Source organism: Fusarium subglutinans (genome assembly GCF_013396075.1).
Source record: "Fusarium subglutinans strain NRRL 66333 chromosome Unknown NRRL66333_c0000143, whole genome shotgun sequence".
NCBI classification, from domain to species: domain Eukaryota; kingdom Fungi; phylum Ascomycota; class Sordariomycetes; order Hypocreales; family Nectriaceae; genus Fusarium; species Fusarium subglutinans.
Genome location: NW_023502206.1, coordinates 66,747 through 88,828, shown reverse-complemented (window position 1 = coordinate 88,828; position 22,082 = coordinate 66,747). Strand labels below are relative to the sequence as shown.

General features: G+C 49.1%; 8 protein-coding genes across 8 annotated transcripts; 5 read left to right on the top strand and 3 right to left on the bottom strand.

Moving 5' to 3' along the window:
- Window positions 1–791: 791 nt before the first annotated feature.
- Window positions 792–4,316, top strand: FSUBG_9361 (von Willebrand and RING finger domain protein; the record flags this gene model as incomplete). Its single annotated transcript, XM_036687866.1, has 2 exons — window positions 792–2,065; window positions 2,141–4,316. The coding sequence occupies 2 exons, from the start codon at window positions 792–794 to the stop codon at window positions 4,314–4,316; spliced, it is 3,450 nt and encodes a 1,149-aa protein (XP_036535159.1).
- A 950-nt stretch (window positions 4,317–5,266) lies between these two features.
- FSUBG_9360 (t-complex 1 subunit theta) lies at window positions 5,267–7,150 on the bottom strand (the record flags this gene model as incomplete). The annotated part of the gene is made up of 4 exons (XM_036687865.1): window positions 5,267–5,284; window positions 5,338–5,511; window positions 5,561–6,953; window positions 7,092–7,150. The coding sequence occupies 4 exons, from the start codon at window positions 7,148–7,150 to the stop codon at window positions 5,267–5,269; spliced, it is 1,644 nt and encodes a 547-aa protein (XP_036535158.1).
- A 1,246-nt stretch (window positions 7,151–8,396) lies between these two features.
- FSUBG_9359 (uncharacterized protein) lies at window positions 8,397–9,375 on the top strand (the record flags this gene model as incomplete). The annotated part of the gene is made up of 2 exons (XM_036687863.1): window positions 8,397–8,693; window positions 8,815–9,375. 2 exons carry the CDS (start codon window positions 8,397–8,399, stop codon window positions 9,373–9,375), a joined length of 858 nt encoding a protein of 285 aa, XP_036535157.1.
- Window positions 9,376–9,737: 362 nt separating this feature from the next.
- Window positions 9,738–11,427, bottom strand: FSUBG_9358 (Sad1-interacting factor 2; the record flags this gene model as incomplete). Its single annotated transcript, XM_036687862.1, has 3 exons — window positions 9,738–9,811; window positions 9,863–10,214; window positions 10,270–11,427. 3 exons carry the CDS (start codon window positions 11,425–11,427, stop codon window positions 9,738–9,740), a joined length of 1,584 nt encoding a protein of 527 aa, XP_036535156.1.
- A 925-nt stretch (window positions 11,428–12,352) lies between these two features.
- FSUBG_9357 (uncharacterized protein) lies at window positions 12,353–13,853 on the bottom strand (the record flags this gene model as incomplete). Its single annotated transcript, XM_036687861.1, has 5 exons — window positions 12,353–12,510; window positions 12,562–13,124; window positions 13,180–13,525; window positions 13,588–13,731; window positions 13,796–13,853. 5 exons carry the CDS (start codon window positions 13,851–13,853, stop codon window positions 12,353–12,355), a joined length of 1,269 nt encoding a protein of 422 aa, XP_036535155.1.
- A 948-nt stretch (window positions 13,854–14,801) lies between these two features.
- FSUBG_9356 (RPL34B) lies at window positions 14,802–15,469 on the top strand (the record flags this gene model as incomplete). The annotated part of the gene is made up of 3 exons (XM_036687860.1): window positions 14,802–14,833; window positions 14,889–14,906; window positions 15,073–15,469. 3 exons carry the CDS (start codon window positions 14,802–14,804, stop codon window positions 15,467–15,469), a joined length of 447 nt encoding a protein of 148 aa, XP_036535154.1.
- A 2,276-nt stretch (window positions 15,470–17,745) lies between these two features.
- Window positions 17,746–19,827, top strand: FSUBG_9355 (ribosomal L37ae; the record flags this gene model as incomplete). The annotated part of the gene is made up of 2 exons (XM_036687859.1): window positions 17,746–18,091; window positions 18,152–19,827. 2 exons carry the CDS (start codon window positions 17,746–17,748, stop codon window positions 19,825–19,827), a joined length of 2,022 nt encoding a protein of 673 aa, XP_036535153.1.
- Window positions 19,828–20,705: 878 nt separating this feature from the next.
- On the top strand, window positions 20,706–21,877 carry FSUBG_9354 (MRPL17-mitochondrial ribosomal large subunit; the record flags this gene model as incomplete). Its single annotated transcript, XM_036687858.1, has 3 exons — window positions 20,706–20,833; window positions 20,906–21,533; window positions 21,584–21,877. 3 exons carry the CDS (start codon window positions 20,706–20,708, stop codon window positions 21,875–21,877), a joined length of 1,050 nt encoding a protein of 349 aa, XP_036535152.1.
- Window positions 21,878–22,082: the final 205 nt, after the last annotated feature.

Here is a 22,082-nt window from a genome sequence, read left to right as displayed (position 1 = left end):
TAATTTCGTTTCTTTTCTCGTCTCAAATCTTTCCCTTTCCTCTCCTTTCATCCATCAGGAGTCAATCGCCTAGAAGCAAACAGACAGTAGGATCGTCTATCCTAATAAAAAGAAACGAATCTGCCTATCAGCGAGCGAGCGCAAGATAGACGAGCCTTATCGCCTCAACGACTTCGGATACCACCCGCTGAATTGGTTGTTTCTTCATTCAACGAAAATCTCCATCTTACGAGCGCCTAGAAAGCAAAAGCAATTCCATTGTTCGAAGATTGTCGTGGCGAGACGATTGTGACTTTTGTTTCTATCTGTGGAGAAGTGATTCTAGGCCAACTTACCCAAAGTGAGTGATGACCAAGGGCTAGCATAACATCGCGCATTGCTAAAAAGCAAAGCCAGAAACATCACAACCCGACCTGTCGCAAATCGCAACCGGCCGCAAGCGACCTCGCACAGTTGAAACGTTATTCCTCACAATAGTGGTGCCGCATAATTGTCTCTTCGCCCTTTTCGCACCCGACATCCTGTTATCTCCATCTTCTGATTGGGTTTGATTTTGTTCTTGCAGTCAACCGTGCTTGACCACATCACATAGCCCCTTGCGATCACGGAATCTTTACCTCGATCTGCCGTTCCGAGAACTTTTGACGGCGCATGGATTCCCGCCCCTTATTACTCTTTTAAGTTCAGCCGCCTTTGACCAGCAATTCCTCGATCACCCAGAACCGTCGAACCAGTGCTTGTTTTGCAACACAATAACTTGAGACACCGCGAAGAAAGGGTGTCTTATTTAAATGTTTCGCAGACTACGGAAAACCCAGGATCACAACACTTCATCGAGTCAAGGACAGGACGACAAGGCAATTGCCACAAATCTTCGAGAACTTGGCTTGGTTGGCTCACGCGCATCCAGTCGAAGACCTCGAACTGGCACAGACTCTAAACCGTCTACCGAAGGACATTCTGTTCAAACCAAATCTCTCCGCGGGCAAGACTCAGTCTCCTCCGCTGGCTCAGTGAGGTCAGGCGTTAGCAACGCTTCCCGTCGAGTTGGCAGTATCGACAACAACGTTATGGCTACCAACGCTGATAGAAGTCGCTCACGAAGAGAGCGCACATTTGTAGGAAGCGAATGCGCTGTTTGTGAAGAGCCGCTTGAACACACCCTACGCGGCGAGCGCATCCTACAATTTTCTTGCTCTCATGTCTCCCATGAGGCATGCTTCTATGAATTCATTCGCGAATTCGAGTCACAATATTGCCCGACATGCGACGCACCCCTCCACTTAGACACAAGTCGAGGAGGAAACGTTATAGATATTGGTTTGCTACCTGCTCTGGTACACTCGGAGCGACATACTGACATGAGTATAGAGAAGATTAGCAACATGGTGCGTTCAGTCGGTACCGATTCGAGGTCCGCCATGACGCCAACACCAACAGCAACCCCTTGGGATAACCAGCCAGCTCGAGCTCCCAGTGTCGAGAGCAATCAAAGACGGCCTATGCAGCAACAACACGTCGGAGGCCGTGACAGTGTTGCTCGGGGTAGTATGAGGGATAGTCGAGATGCCCCATTATCAGATCGATATGGCCCTTCGAGGCATGCTCGAAGTGACAGTGAAGCCACAGGAGTTGCATCATCCGGCGGATATCCCGAGACAACACAAAGCGGACCTGCCAGACGCCACGACTACGATGTCCAAGCGATGGAGACGACACCTGCAAGTCCTAGACCAATGACACGCAACCCTATTCCGGCTCCGATTGTCACTGTTCGCTCTGAGTTCCCAACATTGAACCGCTCACGACAACAACAGACCCTTACATGTCTGGTTACTGTTGAGGTTCCTGATAATAATTGGAGGCCGGACCCTGAAGATTTGGGTGCTGCAGCCCCTCTGCCTCCTCCTACCACCAACCGTGCTGAGGAGGCTTATGGCCGCCCGCCATCTCCAGCTCGCAGTGCGCCTCGCTTCTACCCATACGAATCTACGGAGGTTTTGGAAGAGATGACCGATAGTCTGCGCAACCGCGTTGATAATTGGCACGGGCTCGACTTTAGCAGGTTAGTGGCGGCGCTTTACTTTTATTAGTCGGCGATCATGGTCAGTATGAACGCAAAGGCTAATTTTTCTTGCAGATTCGGAAAATTGAGGCTCTATGGTACTCTCAGGGTGGGTAAGGATAAAGTCTCGTGGCAGGAATTGGAATGTTTCCTCTTCGCTGAGATGCTTATTTGCGTCAAGGAGAAGAAGATTCCTCAGGCACAACAGTGGGATGAGAATGGTGCGCCACGCAAAACAACTCGATGCACTCTCAAGGGCTCAATTCTCATTAAGAAGCACCTGAATGAAGTGTCAGAGACGGGAAATATCGACGAGAATATCCTGACGCTCAGCCTCTCGGTTGCTGAATTACCACAGTTCCATCTTCGTTTTGAGAACCGCAATCAATTGAAGTTGTGGCAGCAAGCTCTGCTTGACCTTAACGCTGTTGAGACGTCTCCTGTACGCAGTCCCGAATATGATCGCGGCGAGTCAGAAACTGACGAGGAACTGGAGTGGCAACGTTCGCGCCCACAGAGAGTCTCTTCGGTTGCATCCTCCTGGGGTGGCGCGAGATCAACGACCACAGCACCCACTGACTATACGAACTTTCCCAGAAGTCCTGCCATGGCGAAGTCGGTTCATGTGCCCATCGATGTCGTCGTCGTGGTGCCTATTTCTTCTTCTATGCAAGGCGTCAAGATCAACCTCGTCCGAGATGCCCTGAAATTTATGGTGAACACACTGGGCGAGCGTGACCGTATGGGATTGGTCACGTTTGGTTCAGGCGGCGGCGGCGTGCCTATCGTTGGCATGACTACCAAGGCTTGGCCAGGCTGGAGTAATATCCTGACATCCATCAAGCCGGTTGGCCAAAAGAGCCATCGCGCTGATGTCGTGGAGGGCGCCAATGTCGCGATGGATCTGCTCATGCAAAGAAAGTACAACAACCCTATCGCATCTATCATGTTGATAAGCGATGCATCTACCTCGGACGCTGATAGCGTTGATTTCGTCGTGTCTCGAGCTGAAGCTGCCAAAATCACCATCCACTCATTTGGTCTTGGGATGACACACAAGCCGGACACCATGATCGAATTGTCAACAAGAACAAAAGCTTCTTATACTTATGTTAAGGACTGGATGATGCTTCGCGAATGCCTCGCTGGATGTCTAGGGAGCATGCAGACCCTGTCTCATCAGAATGTTAAGCTTAAGCTAAAGCTGCCCGAGGGTTCTCCTGCCAAATTCCACAAGATTAGTGGTGCCCTGCAAATCACGAAGCGAGCTACGGGCAGAGATGCGGAAGCATCCCTTGGTGATCTTCGATTTGGGGACAAGCGTGATGTTCTTGTGCAACTTGTCATTCTTCCTGACAATACTTCCCAAGAGCAACTTCCTCAAGACCCCTGGGATAATATTGTCTCAGGTCTCGAAGCACTCGGCGGCCCTATGGACAACGATAACGAAAGAACTCTCTCTGTTGAAGAGGTTCCATTGATCCAAGCAGACCTTAGCTGGGGGGATATCCTGCGCGAGGGCACTGTCACACATATGCCTCGGCCATCTCTTCTGGCCATCACCATGCTTCCAGTCAGTGGAGGATCCAAGAAGACATGGCAGAACTCCCCTCCTATCCCTCCTCACCCGAGTATTGTTCAACGCCGCATGGAGCTCCTCACTTCTGACATGCTCACCCGTGCTCTCACTCTGGTCAGCCGCGGCCAACACGACCGTGCCCATACACTATTGAATGAGACTCGATCAATTCTGAAAGGTCTCGGAAAGGGTGGACTCCCCCCCATCCCCCCTCCAAGCAAGTCGACCCCTTCGGCTCCCTCTACTCCCCATCCCGCAAACGACGCTTCGCCAGGTCAATCAACCACTCCCGATCGCAAACGCAGCCCTTCACCGCCTGCTTCGGCAATCTCTGGTGTAAATGGTCTCCCCTCCTCCCAATTGGGCCGTAGCCGATCTAACGATGGCCTGGGACTTGGTGCCGGAATTGATGCCAATACTGTTGCAGCCCTTGATGCTGAGTTAGAGAGTAGTCTGGAGTGGATCAACCATCCTGCTGTTTTCAGTCGCGACAGTAGAAAGGCCGTCCTGCAGGCAATCGGCGTAATAAGCTCCCAGCGAGCTTTCACGTACCGCACCCCTATCGAGGGGCTATGGGCTTGCCGCGTTAGCGGCGTCAAGAAGCTCACGGAGAAGAGTCGAGAATGGCGTGAGGATGGTGGCGGCGAGGGCGGAATCACAGAAGAATCCTGATCTTCATACTCATTTTCGTCCATTTCCTCTTTTTTCATTTACTGTCATTGCCGAAATAGCGCTCTGATTCTATTTTCAGCTTGACTAACGACCGATCATGACCAAAACATTCAGATGTTTCCCACGCTTTTACACATACATTTGTTGCTACTGCTACTTTATACTCGCTACTTGCTTTCTTCAGTCGATGAAGTGATGCATTATCTCTTCCGGCTTCCCTCTGGAATTGTTCGATACCCCTGGAATCTACCAACTATCTGGCGCACATTCGACCTTATGCTCGTAGTATATACCTGCTTCATCATGCATTAATAGATCCTTTTCTGACTCACTGCAATCGGTCTAACTCAGCTCTATTCGTCCTGCGATATTGCCTCGCTGAAATTCCATGGTTCGCATTTACTTATGGAGTATATTGGAAAGCTTGTTATACTCCTGTATTCTGTTGATCCTTTTGTATAATGGGTTCTAATGATGTGCTGGACAGCCTTTTTCTGCCTTATATACTGCCATTTTGGATTATCTGCACATATGAATAGTCATAAGCGGGAAGGGACTTGAAGAAGTCGCTGCATGAAAATACTTAAGTCGAAATTTCACTGTTGATTCTTAAAGAAACGTCGTCACTGCTTGTTTTCGAGATGAATGGGGGGTAGAAATCACTCCCTTTTATGAATGACCCTTCTCGTCCGTAATAGCTTTGTCACATCATCTGAATTGGCTATTGAAATTTGAAGTCCCATAATTGCGGTACTATGTCTGACAGAACTGAGTGATCTAAGTAGAGGGCACATCAGAGTTTATAACATGCTACTGGATAATCTTTATAAAAATATGCCCAGGCTTTTTTGACTCTGTTATCTGAGAGGATATCTAACCAACCACGACACCAGGCGATTGCCACACATGTCAAATCCATTGCCCATTTTGAACCTTTTAGTTTTATCCATTTAGTCCTCGTCCCAGTTCTGGGGGTTTTGGTCAGTCCAAGCTTCTTATAGGAAAGGGGAAGTGAACATACAGGGTTGGGTCCAGGGGGCTTGGGTCCTCCAGCTTGTCGTGCCACGATGATCTGGTCAACAGACAAAACGGTGCGGGCAGCTTCCGTCGCAAGTTTGATGGCCCACTGCTTGGAGATGAGAAGATCTAGAATGCCTTCGTCCTTGGCATCGATAGTACCAGTATTATCATCGTTCTGTGGCATGGGTTAGAGACGGATTCATCATGGACGGATCAAAACAAACCTCAATATCAACGCCAATATCCCAAGCGTCACTGTTGGCGTGGGCAGCGTAAAGTCGGCTGAGAACCTCGGTGGCGTCAAGTCCGGCGCTCTCAGCAATGGTGCGAGGAACAACCTCAAAAGCCTCGCCATACTTCTTGATCGCGTACTGGCTAAGTCCGGGAGTCTTCTCACCGTGAGCTTGTATCCTTTCAACCAGCTCGACTTCTGTAGCACCGGCACCAGGAACCAACCGCGGGTCGCGGGTAATGGCTTTGACGACATTGACACCATCATCGACGGCGCGCTCAATATCATCAAGATGGTTCTGGGTTGCTCCTCGAAGCACAAGGGTGGCGGTTCGAGTAACCTCATCCTCCTGGCGGAAGACTGTAACTCGGTCACCGCCTATTTCAAGGGTCTCAACAACGTCGATGCTTCCCATCTCGTCGGGCATAGGAGCCCCTAACCTCGCCAGGGGGGTGGCACCGACAACACGGCAGACTCTTCGAAGTTCGAACTTGCTCAGAATCCGGATGCACAAAATTCCGAATCGGTTCAGGTAGTGCATTGCCAAATCGCCGACACGTTCACCACAAACAACAACCCGGAGGCCAGAGTCGTAAAGTTCCTTGATGGAAGTCTCAAGTTGAGACTCCTCACCCTTTGTGAAATCCATCATCTCTTTGGCGTTGTGCAGAAGAACAGTACCCTTGGTCTCGGTTTGACCAGCGTCAATCGGACAGGTGAAGACACCAACCTTGGCGCGGCTGGCCTTTTTGACTGAACCGTCGGGCTCCTTAGGGAAAACCATGCCCTTAACGACCCTACTCTGCTCCAGGCTTCCACCCATGATCTTGACCACGCGGATATTGTCGACATTAAAGTTGGCGGGGTTCTTGGGGAGAACATTGAGAACAGCCTCGGCAACAAGACCGGCAAGGAATGTCTCGTTTCCGTTTTGCTTGCTGGCAATAACCGTGCTGATGGCCTTGCTCAGCTCTTCCTGATCCCGCATATCCTCCACTTTGTCAACAGCAAGCTCTTCAAGGGTCTCAAGAGCAAACTTCTGGGCCTTCTCATAGCCGATGACGATGTCTGATGTCTTGAGGCCCATGCGCAGCAGATCCTCTGCCTTTCGAAGCAGCTCGCCGGCGAGGACAATGACAAGGTTGGTAGCATCGCCCATCTCGGCTTCTTGTTGCTGACTAGCCATGACGAGGAGTTTGGCAGCGGGGTGGACAACGTCGAGTTCGCGTAGGATGGTCGCAGCGTCAGAGGTAAGGATCATTTTTTGCAAATGGTTGATGACAATCTTGTTGCGGCCATAGGGGCCAAGCGAGGTCTGAACAGTAGACGCAATCGCTCTGCAGGCGTCGATATTGCGAAGTACAGCACCATCTTCGGAGTCGTAGCTATTGAGAAAGAGATGTATTCGTTAGTCGGATTCATAAAAAAATCATTTACTGATTGTTGTGATCATGAAAGTGGCATTTGTAAGGAGGCAAGTAAAGAGGCGGGGAGCTACCAACACAAGGAGGGGAGCAACTCACTTGTTATAACCTTGCTTGAATAAGCCCGCGTTGGGGGCATTGGGGATATTGAGCGACATTTTCGACGGCCACAGTGCTCAGGAGGCGAAGTTCTTGGTTGTGGCTGTAGAAGATATGTCGTCAACTATTGTGTCTGGTTTGAAAGTCGATGTGATACCTGTTGATGGATAGATTTCGCCCACTAGCTTCAGTGTCCCACCACCCCAAGTCTGAAAAACTTCCACGGTGTGATTTAGTGGGTAGCAGGTACGTACCCGACTGCCTGCACTCACCTTAGACGGGAGCTCGCTCCTGTCAGCGCGGTACTCTACCTCTACCTCACAATGATGAATACAGTTGATTACGAATGAGTGGCAGCTAAGCTTGTGGAGTTTTGAAGGCAAACAAGAATCCCTTATATTATTATGCTTGAGAATCCCGGATCAGCAACTTTACCTTAGGTAGTGACAACCTAACCTAGCAGCCTACTCCGTAGCTGCCTTACATATAAGCATTCTTGCTGATAACAGCCTCAATTTGAGGGGCAGATTCAAGGGTCCTGCCGGCCAATCAGATATGATTTGCGCCACACCCCCTTAAGAAGCCTCTCAGCCTTGCATGCCGTTGTGGCAAACGAACACGCCCGCGAAGCTTTGGTGACGGGAACAAACTGACACCGTCGAGGTTTGCGACTCGTGATGGCTGATTGACACACTTACTTTTAACACCTTTTCATACTGATACCCACGACCAGCGCCATAGGTACTAGCTCCTCTCGCCTTGGTGACGAAGCTTCTTCTTTGTCTTGTTGCCTGATTGATTTCAGTGTTCATCAATTACAGATTCAAGTGGACACCGCCCACCAGTGATTCAGTGAGCTTAACAGCCTGACTTACCTGGCGAATCGTCACGCGCGTCAAGCAATCACTCCTGAACTCACAGCGAACTTCGACAGTCGACGTCGCAATTATCTTTTATCATCTCATATTCGAATCTTCTCCAGAAACATACATACCAATTGTAGAGGCAATATTATTAGCTGTGATTCATACCTGCCCAGGTAGCTAGCCAACCATGCCCGGTAAGTCATTCGCCCATGACAGAATCGCTCACTGTCAACGATCGCGCCTGGTGTGGGTTCCGTTGGTTACTCCAACCTTCAAACTCACGGCTTAGGTTAAGGCCAAGGCACATCCCTTACGCTATCTACCACACGATCCTCATTTGCCCTGCGCTTCACAACCACACTCTTCTCCTTGTCGCACGTTCTTGTATCGTTCTCACAGCTCTCGCATCATTACCTCGCCTCCAGATCAAACGCCCAGCATGCCCATAACACTCAAGCGCAAGGCATCAGAAGCTGACCTGCCTCCTCGCACACCAGCGATTCCTTCTACACTCCCTCCTTCCGTGGAGGAGGCCTATCGTCGAAAATGTGTTCAGCTGAAGAACCGCACCAATGAAGTTGAAGACGCCAATGATGCCGCTCGACTTCGTCTTGCTCGTATCAAGCGCCAGGTTGAAAAGTTACGAATAGAGCGCGCGTTTCTCCTCGAACAGCTCGCAAAGCGCACGAGCGCAAATGTCGAGGATTCAGACGGCAGCCCAAGCCCGCCCCCTACGGTATGCTATTATTTTCTTTCCATCCCTCTTCTCCCTTTGCCTGGCAATCCTCTACCGGCCTGCCGCGCCTCTACTACTTACGGCGCCCGGTTCAATGTTGATGCTTTTGCGCTTGGATTAGGACTACCAATTCACCGTACCAAGTGAGTTAGCTAACCACCAGAAGCCCAAAGATAAGCCTCTGCGTACGAAGAGAGGCCACCGAAAGTCGATGATGCCTGATTCCGACTCGAAGGCACCAGTCGCTGCATCTTTTACCAACACCGCCGGCTCCCCAACCTCCGAAACCTTCTCACACCCCCCAGAAAGCCAACCTAAGCCGGCTCATGCCAACGGTATCTCTGCGAGCGATTCTAAGCAGCCCACCAGTGCATTTGATCTGTTTTGCTTGGAATCACGGCCTGGTCTCGAGAACAAGGACAAGGACAACGAGATCCCTGTGAACATTGAGGATGAGCTTACTCGTATCTGGAAGGGTCTCTCTGATGGTGAGAAAGATGAATACGAGGCAAAATTCGAACTTGCAATGGCCAAGAACGATGAGTCGAAGAAAAGCCCCGCATCTGACAAGAAGGATGATAAGCCTGCCGAGCCAAAGCAACTCGTTCAAGACGAGGACATAGAGATGGGTGATGACACTGAGGATCAGGATACACAGGCTGGCGAGAAAGTCGAGGAATGAGGACATCCATTGAATGTCTCTAGAGGCGTTTTTGGCGGGTATACGATTTCGCGTGTCATGACATCAACCCATGTACTAGTAATTAGATGCTTTTCACAACAAACATCTAAGTTTCGAGAACAGTTTCAATAGACTAAGAAACACAGTTTCTTCGCGCGCATCGCTCTGAGACCTAGCCACGGAGTCATCTATCTAATATCTGTAAGTTTTACGCGTACTCCTGGTCGCTTCGTTTGTGTGTTTTTATACCAAACTATAACACAAACTGACAAGATGAACCTCCGTTAGCAGAATTTGTTATTTCTTTTTCTCCTTCCTTCTCCAATGAAACAACGGGTGAGATATCATGGCTGAACAAAAGCTTATTCGCCGACATATAAGTCTACTACAATATTGACAGCTGCAACTAGAATTTCCGCCGCAATAAGAACAATTACTGGCAATTGGTTAGCATAGTGTATGTTTCATAGAACGGCGCTTAGCATACCGATCCATTCAAGCTTCTCGTCATGGCCATGGCTGAGCTCTCCTTTTAGCACAGCCAACAAATCTGCTATGACATCAAGGCGTTCTGTCAGAAGTCCAACGCGCTGATCCATCTCTAAATAACTCCTTACGGCTTGGTACACGGGTTCAAGTTGAGGCTCTACCCAGAAGAGCTCAGGTGTATCGAGTACCGAGCCGTTAAGGTGGATGTTGATGCGAAGAATAAAAAGCTCCCCAATTTGCATGTTGATCTGTGATCGCCGAAGTGCAATTTTCCCCGTTGTGGCTATTTGTGTAGGGATATCTTTGCATGTATCAACTGTTGATGCAATCAGCTCTTCGAAGAGTGAAGTCTGCAAGCCGTTAGCAAATCGTCCGGATACAACCCTGATTAGCAGGTTAGCTTACTTTAACACTTTGTGCCAGTGCATGAGAAATAGCCAATTTCGTCATGTAGTTGTTCTTGTCACGGAGAGTGATAAAGTCATTATAGATACGGGCCTGATAATCCTTTGTGTAGTAAAAGTTGAACAACTCAGTCTCGACATCGTCTGGGGCAAGCTTCTCTGTCTCAAACTTGGCGATCTCTTTCAGGAACCGAGCTTCTTGAGCCTCGGTCATTCCCCAGATGACAACCACTCCATAATCAAAGAGAAACACCTCGGGCGTATGCACCTGCGTATCAAAATCGGGATTGGTCTCGCTTATCGAGTCGTGATCTTCTACTGCCGAGCCCAGCAGATCTGCGCTGTCAATGTGGGAGCCATTACCGTTACTGTTAGCATCGTTATGGGCGTGGCCATTGTGACCATGAGCCTCTGAACCGGCCTCTTCTAAAGGTAAGTCAGCTAAGTCGCTTCGCTGTTGCGCGACATCAATGGCGTCACCTCCAGTGGAATGCCGGCGTTCATAGTTCTGAACTGGATCGCGACTGCGCGCGTTTTTCGAGGTATAATTATATGGCGTATATATGCATTCGTCGATGAGCTTGGGGTTTGCGCCTCGGGTTTTTCCTCGTCCCTTTAGAAATCTCATCAGGGCTTCCATCTCGTATCGGTTTGCAGTGCAATATGCCGTGACACGCGGCAGTCGGTCTCGATCCGCTTTTCCTAGTTTCGCGGCGTCTCTCCGCGCAGCAGGATCCTTGATACGTGTGTACTGAGAGTAGACATCTCTACCACTCTCCTCATCCTCAGGGTCGTTCAGGTCGGTGTTGGGAAGCAGCTTCAGCTTTTCCGTCTTTTTTGTACTGCGTTGAGGTCCAATTTTGGGCCCAAAAGATAGATTAGCAACTGCAGGTACCGACCCTTGGCTGTTCCGTCTCCTGAGCTTATTGTTCAAAGCTGCGAGCATGGGAGGGCCGCCGGCGGCGCCGCTGACAGAGCCAGCGGCATGATGGCCGGGGGATCGATGTTGAAATTGTTGACGAGTAGGTTCAAAGGTTTTTGTAACAGGGTTATCGCTGAAGGTAACTGATCGTGTTCCTTTGGGTCTGTTCTCTGTGGTAGGGAGTAATGGCGACGACTCATTAAGCACAGCGTCTGATGAGATGCTATGGGGATCCATTTCGGTTTAAGCCAGTCAAGGTTGAAATGATGGAGTCGGGACGATAAGTAGATTCGAATCTTTGAGGGCGCAGGTGAGCCACTGGCACTGCGCACCACTTCGCTAAGGACCGTAAAGATCAATTGAAATGATACCAAGAGTGTGGTCGAATTGAACGATGAAGGATGGATTGCGCTTGTGGTGTTGAGGTGAAGAACTTTCCCGGGGTTGATGTTACTGTGCTAATGACGTCTGCCAAACTTCCGCGACCTGACGCGAAGAGCAACCTACCTAATGATCCACCACGCTTAGAAGCTCTTTGTGGGGCATTTTTGCATTTCTGGTGAGGGCATACTACCTCATGTAATTCTTTCTAGTAGTGCATCTTAATATAATCTAAGCTTTTGGACGTCAAAAGACTAGAAACTGACTGTGCATAAGAGGAGGAAAACTGGTTCAAGAATTCACTAACATTATACTTAGAAATCCTTAGTCTACGAAGGTATTTTTGTCGCCTCAGATCGAGCTTCCGAGGTTTCTTGTACATAAGAAGCAAGATCACATGGCATTTTGACGACACAAATATCAGTGACAAACATTGAAGTCAATAGTAGCCATGAAGCTTCATCTATAAAAAAAAACGTTCTATCTAAGAATTAACTAGGGTCGAATTCCTGTATGATTAAGCTTCTGCCAGTGAATAGCACTCAATGCCTAACCGAGAGCAGGCCTAGGTAATGTAAAAATGAAGGGCCTGCGACGTAAGAGCATGAAACTGCGGGTTGGCAACATATTTATCTAGGAGATAAAATATCAGTCAAGGAGATGATTTCCCTTATTGGCTTCAGGTCAAATGATCTTCGTCTGCATGAAAGTGATGTAGCCCTGTGGTGTCATTGCTGCTCCATCATATGCAAATGTCTTGTCTTTGCTTTGCTAATTAGGCTCAAGCATCAATAATCTTGACATCTGTCCTGAATCCAGACTTGTCCAAGCGGTCAACTAAACCTTGGCCTAGGCACGCTGGTGTATAAGATCCGCCATCAAGCTCAATGTCGTCTTCAAGAATTGTTGCGGCAATCTCAGCAAGGAGCATTCCTGTCACTGTCGGCACAACGGTCAGTAAGAGTTCACCTTTCGGCTTTTGAAACTTACAGAAGTACATGCCACCATGATACCACATACGGCAGAGAGCTGCTTTGCCTGCGGCCTTCTCCGAATCAGGATATGCGATGCCGCGATACTCAATTTCATCTTTGGCCGTGTCCTCACGTTTAGCACCTTCCCCAGGCTGATATACACGCTTTTTGAGGAAGTTCCTCAACGGGGCAACTGATACGAGTAGGACCCCACCCACAATAAGAAGCCAATGAATAAAGATCCCATGGAGCCAGTTGCGGGCTTTCATATGTTCTACCCAAACGAAATTGGGACCATAAAACTCATCTTTGCGGGAGGGCGTACTGGAGAGGAGACCCCAAGTACGTTCAACAACTGCAACATCAGTTGAATTCGTGACCGACGTGGTCTGGAGTCCAAGATTTGGTACGGTGCGAACGCCAAAAATCATCTGGAGAATGGAGCTCTTGGGCCGTTTTGGATCCTTATGTTTGACAGGTGACTGGGCATACGGGCTACTAGCATCCTTGATCTCCTGAAGTGAGAAGACATCCCAGATACTCAAGGCGGTAGCGAGTGTGCCACCGGATGGTGCCGAGCTATGACTCAGTTAGTTGTTTGAACGATGCTTTCTTGTTCAAGAGCTGTACTCACTTGATTTTGTGGAGGGAAACGACCACATCTCTCGTCTGAGAGCCTAAATCGGTACGAATGGCCTTGGCCATGGTCCATGTGATGAGATCAGCGGGAGCGGACTCGATTCCAGCTTGTGGAATCAAGATAGCACCTGTCTGCTTAGCAGTTGCTTCATATTTCTTAATCATCTTATGAACCCAAGCAGCTTCGCCGGTGACATCTACGTAGTGGGTTCCGGCCTCGGCACAAGCCTTGTAAGCATGTTCACCGTACAGGCTATATGGACCAATAGTGGTTACGATAATACACGTCTTCTTTGCCAGAACACTCAAGTCGGCGTCGTTCAGGTTTACGACCTCGATGGCTAATTGTAATAATCAGCCTGTAGACTATAAAGGATCAACAAGGAATATTGTTGGGCGGTACCTGGTGGCAGTCGATCAGGGTTGAGCTTCTGGCACTCTTCAACCACAGCCTTTAGCTTGCCATTGTTTCGGCCAGCCACCGCCCATTTGAGGTCAGTTGCAAGATGCATTGAGATATATTCAGCCGTCAATTTTCCCGTGTAACCTTGAATACAGTCAAAATTCAGCCATAGCCTTGCTTAAGGGCCCAACTAGAAGTAAGGACTCACCAGTTGCCCCAAGGACAACCATGTCGTATTGACGGTCATGATCCTTGACAAGGGGCATTTTCAATCGGCAATTGGTTCGGGAAGGAATTAAATAAGACTTGGTATTAGGGTTAATTGAAAGTAGACAAGAACCAATATTTCGTATAGGCAATGCGAGCCGATAAAGACGAGGTACTGTGGAGGACTGCGTTTGAGACGGTCAAGTTGGGGTTACTGTCTTTGGTATCATGATGCCGAGGGACGATCAGTTTGGCGGTGCCCAGGGGTCAGGCACCCTTGTAGGTGCACAGAACGTTCATTCTGGGTCTGGTACTGACATAGGATCTTATCTCCATAAGGTGGCACTCATCAACAAAGCTTGGTCCTGATGAACGAATGAAATTTGATAATGTCTTCACATGGGCTAAATCGACATGATAGAATTTGAACTTGAGCGAGGAAGTGTAGCAACAGAGCTTCACTCCGTCGTCAAAGCATATGCCCTTCAATCTAACTGACAAAGAAATTTATAGAAAGTTTCTTTCCACCTTGAACATTGACGGCCCCTAGTACCTACCTAGGGGAGGAAAGAAAACTCAGGACCTTGATCCTAAATGACAAAAAGACTTGGGTAACTTAGGATAAATTTAGATTAACTTTGCTAGATTTAGGATATCCTTTACTAAGTTTATTTTTGATACCCTAAATTCAGGCTGGGGTTTTCTTGCCCCCCCGAGGCCTACCTCAAAGAGATGTCTTCAAACTAAAGAGATCACGAGTCATGCTCGAACAATATTTCCAGTGCCGCCGGATCAAAGCACGTGAGCCATCTCAGTTAGCCGAGGTTCTTCCGGCCGTGCATCGAAAAAATTCAAGAAAGTGGGACCCACTCGCTTCCTGAATGGGCTTGCCCTAAGGACCACAAGTTCTTTCCTCTGCAACATTCAGTGTCAGTCTCCAACAGTCGAGCAACATTCACCTCCGCCGTCTTTATTCCTTCCAAGACGCCCGACACATATCCTTCAAGATGACCAAGCGAACAAAGAAGGTCGGCGTTACGTATGTATTGTCCTTCACCTCAGCATCAGAGCAATGATAGCTAACAGGTTCGCAGCGGTAAATACGGTACCCGGTAAGTTTCACGACGAAATTCCCAAATTCGAAGCATATCGACCCCGATTCCCCTGCTCTCTTCCGTAACGACCCCTCCGCTGCCCGTGGCTCTCTTGAAGGCCCCGAAAACTGTTTCAAGGGCAGGCGGTGGACTAGGGTTCGCACAAGCTAGGCCACAGATACAGATTGGAAGTTCAACGAGCAGGCCAAGGGCGGCACGAGGCAGGATGGGAGCCTGGATATGTAACGACTGGGTATATTGATACGGCCGAAACTAACATCATGGTCTCTAGTTACGGTGCTTCCCTGCGAAAGCAGGTCAAGAAGATGGAAGTCACCCAGCACGCCAAGTACACCTGCACTTTCTGCGGAAAGGTCACCGTCAAGCGACAGGCTACCGGCATCTGGGATTGCAAGTCTTGCAAGCGCACCGTTGCTGGTGGTGCTTACACCGTTGCGTTCGTTCTCCCAACTCTATCGAATGATGCATATCAGGATGGACCACTAACCAAGAATAGCACACCTGCTGCCGCCGCCATGCGATCGACTCTGCGACGTCTCCGAGAGATTGCTGAGGTTTAAGGATGGACTCTAGCGGAAGGAGAAAACGGCTTTGCTTTTCGGTATGGTTTACGGGGGATATGGATTTCGTGCCTACACTACGAGTTGACGATCTGGACGTCAACACCCGATCTTCGATCACATAGAAGCCGATCGATTAGCAATGAACAAAAAAGAATTGCAGGCTTCGGACCCTTTCAACAACTCTACCGCCCTGTGCAAGTATAAATTAACAGAACTATTGCCATCTTTCAGCCATCGCAGGTTTCTACTATCGCCCAGAAACTGGAACGAACGATACGAACAGGTCCTATGCCAATATTTTAACGTTCCTCTTGGCCAGCCCTCAAGTGTCTACGTCATGAGCTCCATATCAGGACCGTATCTTACGCCGCAGCAGGTCCTTACTCACTCTCCTCTGCGTACAGTGGGGCTCACAACTATTCTTTCTGAAGTAATCAGAGCCGATTTCGACAACATTCATGCCTGAGCCGATTTGCCTCGAGGGACATGAGCTGCGAGATCTCTTCTCGCCTCGGATCCGCCTAGTTATTTAAACCCTATTAAACCTCGTACGGCCTTGATTGGGCCATTATTTTCTGTAGTCTGAGCTTCTCAACTCTCAACAAAACATGGTTGGCAAGAGACACATGTTGTTACGAGCAGAAATATGATTCATGCGGTTTTCAGCGATATAACACGGCTGGCTAATAATACACTGGGACATTTTGGAAGCAGCTAAGCAAAACGTATTGTGGGGGCCAGTATGCCAAGTGGAATTCGTAAATACTCAACATGGACAGTGTCTTGCTACGAGATCTGACAGTAAAGTTTGACCTGCGAGATGGGTTCGGACTTCGTGAGCTATGGCAAGTTTGCACTATAGCTTTCTGGGTTTCTGTATTGCACTAAATTTGGGTGCCTGCCGTACCGGTTTTGGTCTCCAATTGTGGCCCAGCTACTGTCATCCTCGACAGTATCTATAGATACGTATCTTTCGCCCATTAGATGTGTTGTGTTATTGCGCAGTCACCCTTGAATCTTCCTACCTACTAGTCTAAAGCACTACCTTAGGTATTCTGTATCTACCAGTGTGCCAGGAGGGCACGGCAAGTTCTCCTCTGGTCGGTTTGTATAGAAGAGTCTGGCTCCTTCCTGCGATCCGTTCTCTCTCGTTAAGGTTCAGCTTCTACGGAGTAGGTAGTTACTTCGTCGAAATTCACGTCGGTTCTTCCACTCTTAATATTGACTCAAGCTCCGCTGTATCTTGGCATGCGTTCAAACTCAACTTCAAACAGAAACACAGTGTCCCTCGGTCGCTATACTTAGCTGCAAGCAAAGCAGCCCTCACTTTTTCTTTTTAATTGATAATATGAGCTGCCTTCTTCAACATTGATTTGTTAAAATAGTATGTCTGATAGCGGTTGCTGACCGACTACGGTCTTGTGCATACCTACCCCTGTCCCATGTAAATAGAACTAGGTACCTAACTTAGGACCATGCGCCGACAGTCAGTCGCGCGCCGGCTTGTAGCAAAAAAGAAAAGACACCATTTGCTGCGCCGAATGACCAAGGACGGACGGTATCGAGTCCGGGACTCGGGAAACAATGAGGGGAAGTCGAAGGTTAGAAGGCGTGATGTTCTGCATAAATGGGATAGAAAGGGCCTACACAGAAAGTACCTAGCTAGGTACTGAGAATTGTCTACCTACCTACCTTACTCCCTGATAACCTTGTGCGTTCTAATGCGCCAGTGTTCAAAATGCGTATGTACCTTGAGGCACGGTACCGGTAATAATCAAGCCTAACGCAACCAAGAGTCATCCGTCATCAGGGTCTCTCCCCGCGTGCATTTGTTTTGCTCTGCAGGCACATAATAACCTAACATTTATTTCTTCCAGGCGTGGCACTGATCCAGGACGGGGGGAGCGCTCATTGGCCCCGATCACGTCCCTACCAGGCTCCTAGGTTCCTTGAAAACACCCATTCCACTGCAGCTGGATCTCTTTCTCTTATTTTCTTCTGCCTTTGCCTGCAGGGCTCCTGTCCACTAATGCATCACCATTCGGGTGTCAACCTAAGCCAACCTGCTAAGTTACTGTACTTTGCCCCCCCAAAAACGAGCCATCCCGCCTAATCGATCACGACGGTACCTCTCCATCCATCCCATCCCATCCCATTCCCTTTTACCACCATCACCGCCTGCTCGAATCGACGGCTCGAATCGACTTTAGTTCACTCGATCTTATTTTACATGTTTTCATCAAGATACGATCTGTGTTATCAATTTCGACATCATGTCTGAAGCGGAGCAGTGCATTATATGCCTGGATCCTCTGCCCCGTCCCTCGGCTGCCCTCCAAGCTCCAGCTGCCCTCACTGTAGCTGCGAGTGATGCTGCTGGTGGTGTTTCTGGCGGCGAGCCCGCATCCGCACCCGAGCCCGCGCCTGTTCCTACCACAACCTCCACAGCCTCAGATGTTCTTGAGAACGACTCCAATTATCTGAACATAGTTGCGTCACTTGACGGGTGTAATCACATTATTCATGATGCATGTATTCGTTCCTGGGCGCAAAAGACAAACACATGTCCCATTTGTCGTAATCCCTTCCATTCAGTTCGAGTGTACAACGGGGTCGATGGTATGTTACAAGCTTATCCTACTCACATATGTCCATCCACTAACCCTTTCTTTTCTGCAGGTACCGCAATTTCGAAATACGATGTCCAAGATAAAAAACAGGTTGCTGAATTCGATGTAAGACAGTGGCTTGGCGAAAACCCCGAAGACGAAGAGGAGGAAGAGCAAGGCAACCCATGTCCTATTTGCAACTCTTCAGAGAGGGAGGATGTTCTTCTCCTGTGCGATAGCTGCGATGCAGCCTACCATACGCATTGTATTGGTCTTGAGGCCATTCCAGACGGCGATTGGTATTGTATGGAGTGCTCTCACCTTTTTCAACTGGTGGAAGAGCCAAGGACCACTGAATCTGGCGAACAATCTCCTCGTCCATCATACGTGCGACGTCCGAACCCCCGAAATGTTCGTGGTTACCATGTACGAACTCGAGCACGACTAAGGCGAGCCCGTCGACAAGCTCGAAATGTTGAGTGGCAAGGCGCCTGGGGCCAGTTTTCAGGGCGGTTCTACGAGATGAGCGACTTGGATTTGGACAACCACGATGACGAAGATGAGGAATTAGAGCAGTACAGGAGATTCCAGGAACTTGGGCGACGCGAACTCGAACGCTGGCAGCAAAGAATGGATATTGCCCGTCGCCTGGGCGCTCGTGACGTATTTATAAACAACATACCTTCTGCTATTAGCGAACGGCTTCAGTCAGCACCAGAGCCAGTACAAGAAACGGCTGACGAAAGACGAGCTTGGGGCGCTTTGGAACGCGCTCGCGAAACGGATGAACCCAGCACCACTTCTCGCAAGCGCAAAGCACGGTCTGTGACTGCGTCTCCTCGCGATCCCGTTCAAGAGCCGGAAAGGAAGCTTAAGCGCCCTCGAACACGTCGCTTGCCCACCCAAAATGGTGAAGGTTCAAGCTCTGTATCTTCTCCAGCGCCGGCTGGGCCCTCGTCAACACGAGGTGTTCCCAATGGATCGTCATCTAGAAACGGCATTGTCGATCATAGCAGTATCGATCCTCCCTTGGTTTCATCACTACTGAAAGAACTTGAGCCTAGCATCATGTCTGAGGACGAGACAATGACTACTAATGGGTGGCGGCATGCACCAGAGGCTTCATCCCCAGCCCTCTCCCCAGCAATATCTCCGTCCCCATCAAATTACAGTAGCCCACGGGCTCTTTCTCTTACCCCTCCCCCTATGCCAAACTTCAACGGCCGACCAACTTCACCAACACTCTCGCTCAGCAGTACTATTCAACCTCGTTACGCCCCCGCGAATTATTCACCGACTCGTTCAAATCGTGACCACGGCGATTCAGAGACGCGTTCAACCAGACCCCATGCAAACTATTCCCCGACTCATATAAGCAATGGCCAGTCCGATTCAGAGACGCGCTTGGTGAAGGTCCCAGAAAGCCGACCGTTAGAACTACGACAACCACGGCCACGCCGTCCATCTGAGGTACCAGCTCAAAAAGAGGAACAACCATCAGCAGACTCCAACATCACCCAGGAAGATAAAATCAGCATAAATGAGATTGTCAAGGGCGCATTACGACCACACTGGCGGTCTAGAAAACTAACAACGGAACAATACTCGGTTATCAACAGGGACATTTCAAGAAAGCTTTATGACGAGGTGAAAGGCGCGGCATCTTTGACCGATGAAGCCCGACGGCAATGGGAAAACAGAGCAACTAAGGAAGTTGCTCAAGCAGTTGCAGAATTGTCTGCTTAGCTTAATGATAGAATGAATCAAGGCGGGAAACAAGAGTTAAGCAGGCGTTCAGGCATCATCAAGGGGATCCATGTGGTTTGATACCCAGCATCTTTCGAAAGGCGGGCATGATTCATTGCATTTTGATAGCGTGGTGTCACAACGGAGTTGAGATCGGGTATCAACGCGAGTTCGATATGTGTACAGATATCATAAGTTTGGGTCATGTTTGCATATGGCTCTTATGTCACTAGGTAGTCTCATGTTCTAATGCGACCTTCTCATTGGCGTATGCCACTTGTTGTTTTGTCAATGTCATCGAGAATGTTCACCTTTAGCTGACAGCGTGATCGCCTTGGATCCAAAGCCTACCGCATGTGCGACGTTTGCTTCTAATAGCATAGTTACAAGTGATTGAAATAACTCCGTTAAGAGTGGTGTTTTTAGTCGGCTATCAAATCATGTTAATATGACATGAAATGTCAGCAGTATCTATCTAACAGAACCCGGTAGGATAAAGAATTTTCTTGCAGGCCCCGCTAGCGAAAAAGACTGCGGATTTCTTCTCGGCACACGTAAATGATCGAGACGTTCTGGAGGTGGAAACAGGTCTTGACGATAAGGAAATGGTGCCTTGAGAGGAAAAGAAAGAAGAAGAGGAGACAGATGCTGGGCATTTAGTTTTAATGATGTATGTCTTGTTGCCTCAGGCGCGAATATTTCATTGACTCTGACTAGGGCCCCCTCCACCAACGTAAGTCGGGCCTGTCGTTCCGCGGTACGTACCGTCCAGGCTCAGGCGAAAAGTTCGTGAAGTTGCTGTTGAATATAACCATCCAGCTTCGATCACCCAATCGCAACGTTCGGGAGTCACAACCCACGGAGCGAAGATAGACAGCATGATAACTTCAAGCCGGGGTCCCAAAGCCGCCCAGGCTGTGCTATCTAGTGAGTCCATACACTTCCCTCCTTCTGTCCTGCTCTATGCTCAACAATTGATCGTCTTCAAACCCACTACAAGACTCATGTAACTAACAGAAAACATCTCAGCTTCTCCTAATATGTGCGCACGCTGTGCTTCCTCTTCTTCTATATCTAGATACCCAGCACGGCTCTACTCATCTCTCGCCACAGCCGTAGCGAAAACCCCCACCGATACCTCTACTCCTGCACCTACTAGCTCTCCGCCGCCCTACGACGTTCGCTCTGGTGTTATTCTCACGCGACCGCCTCTGGTAACACGGAAACTCCATCCTTTTGAAAATGCTTTCTTTTTCTACCAAAAACGTCTTGAAGAACGTCTCAACACCCCTTTTATCACGGGTATTTACTTCAAACCTGATACCGCTCGCCGTCTAGACTGGAACATCAAGGTCCAAGAGCGCAAGGGCACAGTGGCCAAGGAGCTGGGTGTCTACAATGGAAAGAGTTCCAAGGCGTGGGATGATGAACTTAAGGTTGGCGATGAGCTTAGCAACCAGGAGACTATTATCAAGTCCTTGCTCAGGGATGCTGAGGCACGTGTCAGTGATGATGCTGAGGTTATTGCTCCTGAGGATGTCACCCCTGTTGAGCCTCCTGCGGATCGTGTGACCGAAGCAGATCGTAAGGGTGATGTTCAAAGACTGGACCGTCAACTTGATCGAACCCTGTATCTTGTGGTCAAGGGTAAGGACGGTTGGGGCTTCCCTGCTGATGTGATTCCTAAGGATGAAAATCTTCATGAGGTAAGCCACGTTCGAATAGGGTTGTTGGATAGTGCTAAATATTTCAATAGTCCGCCAAGAGAGTCCTCGAACAGGCTGCTGGTGTCAATATGAACACATGGATTGTCAGCCGCGTGCCAGTCGCCCATGTCGTCTCGCGACCCAAAACGACTGCCGACGGCGTCGTTGAGAAGAAGGGTGAGAAGACTTTCTTCATCAAGGGCAGGATAATGGCTGGTCAGGCTGATCTTAAGGACAACCCCTTTGGCTACACCGAGTTTAAGTGGCTGACTCGTGAGGAGCTGGAAAAGGAATTGCCAAAGGATTACTGGAAGGGCGTACGAAACATGATGACTGATCGGTAACTAGTAGAGGTTGGGTAGAACTGGCAGTGACGATGCTGCGTGTATAATATCATGTATACTTGCTGTACACAAGAATCAACACGTCAAAACATGTCACTTGGGTTTCTTCCTGCACATTTGTTCTAAGCTGCGATAACCTTGTGTCAGGCCAGGATACCTACCATAAGAGTAGGTCAAAGAGCGATCCATCATTCATGCAGCCACT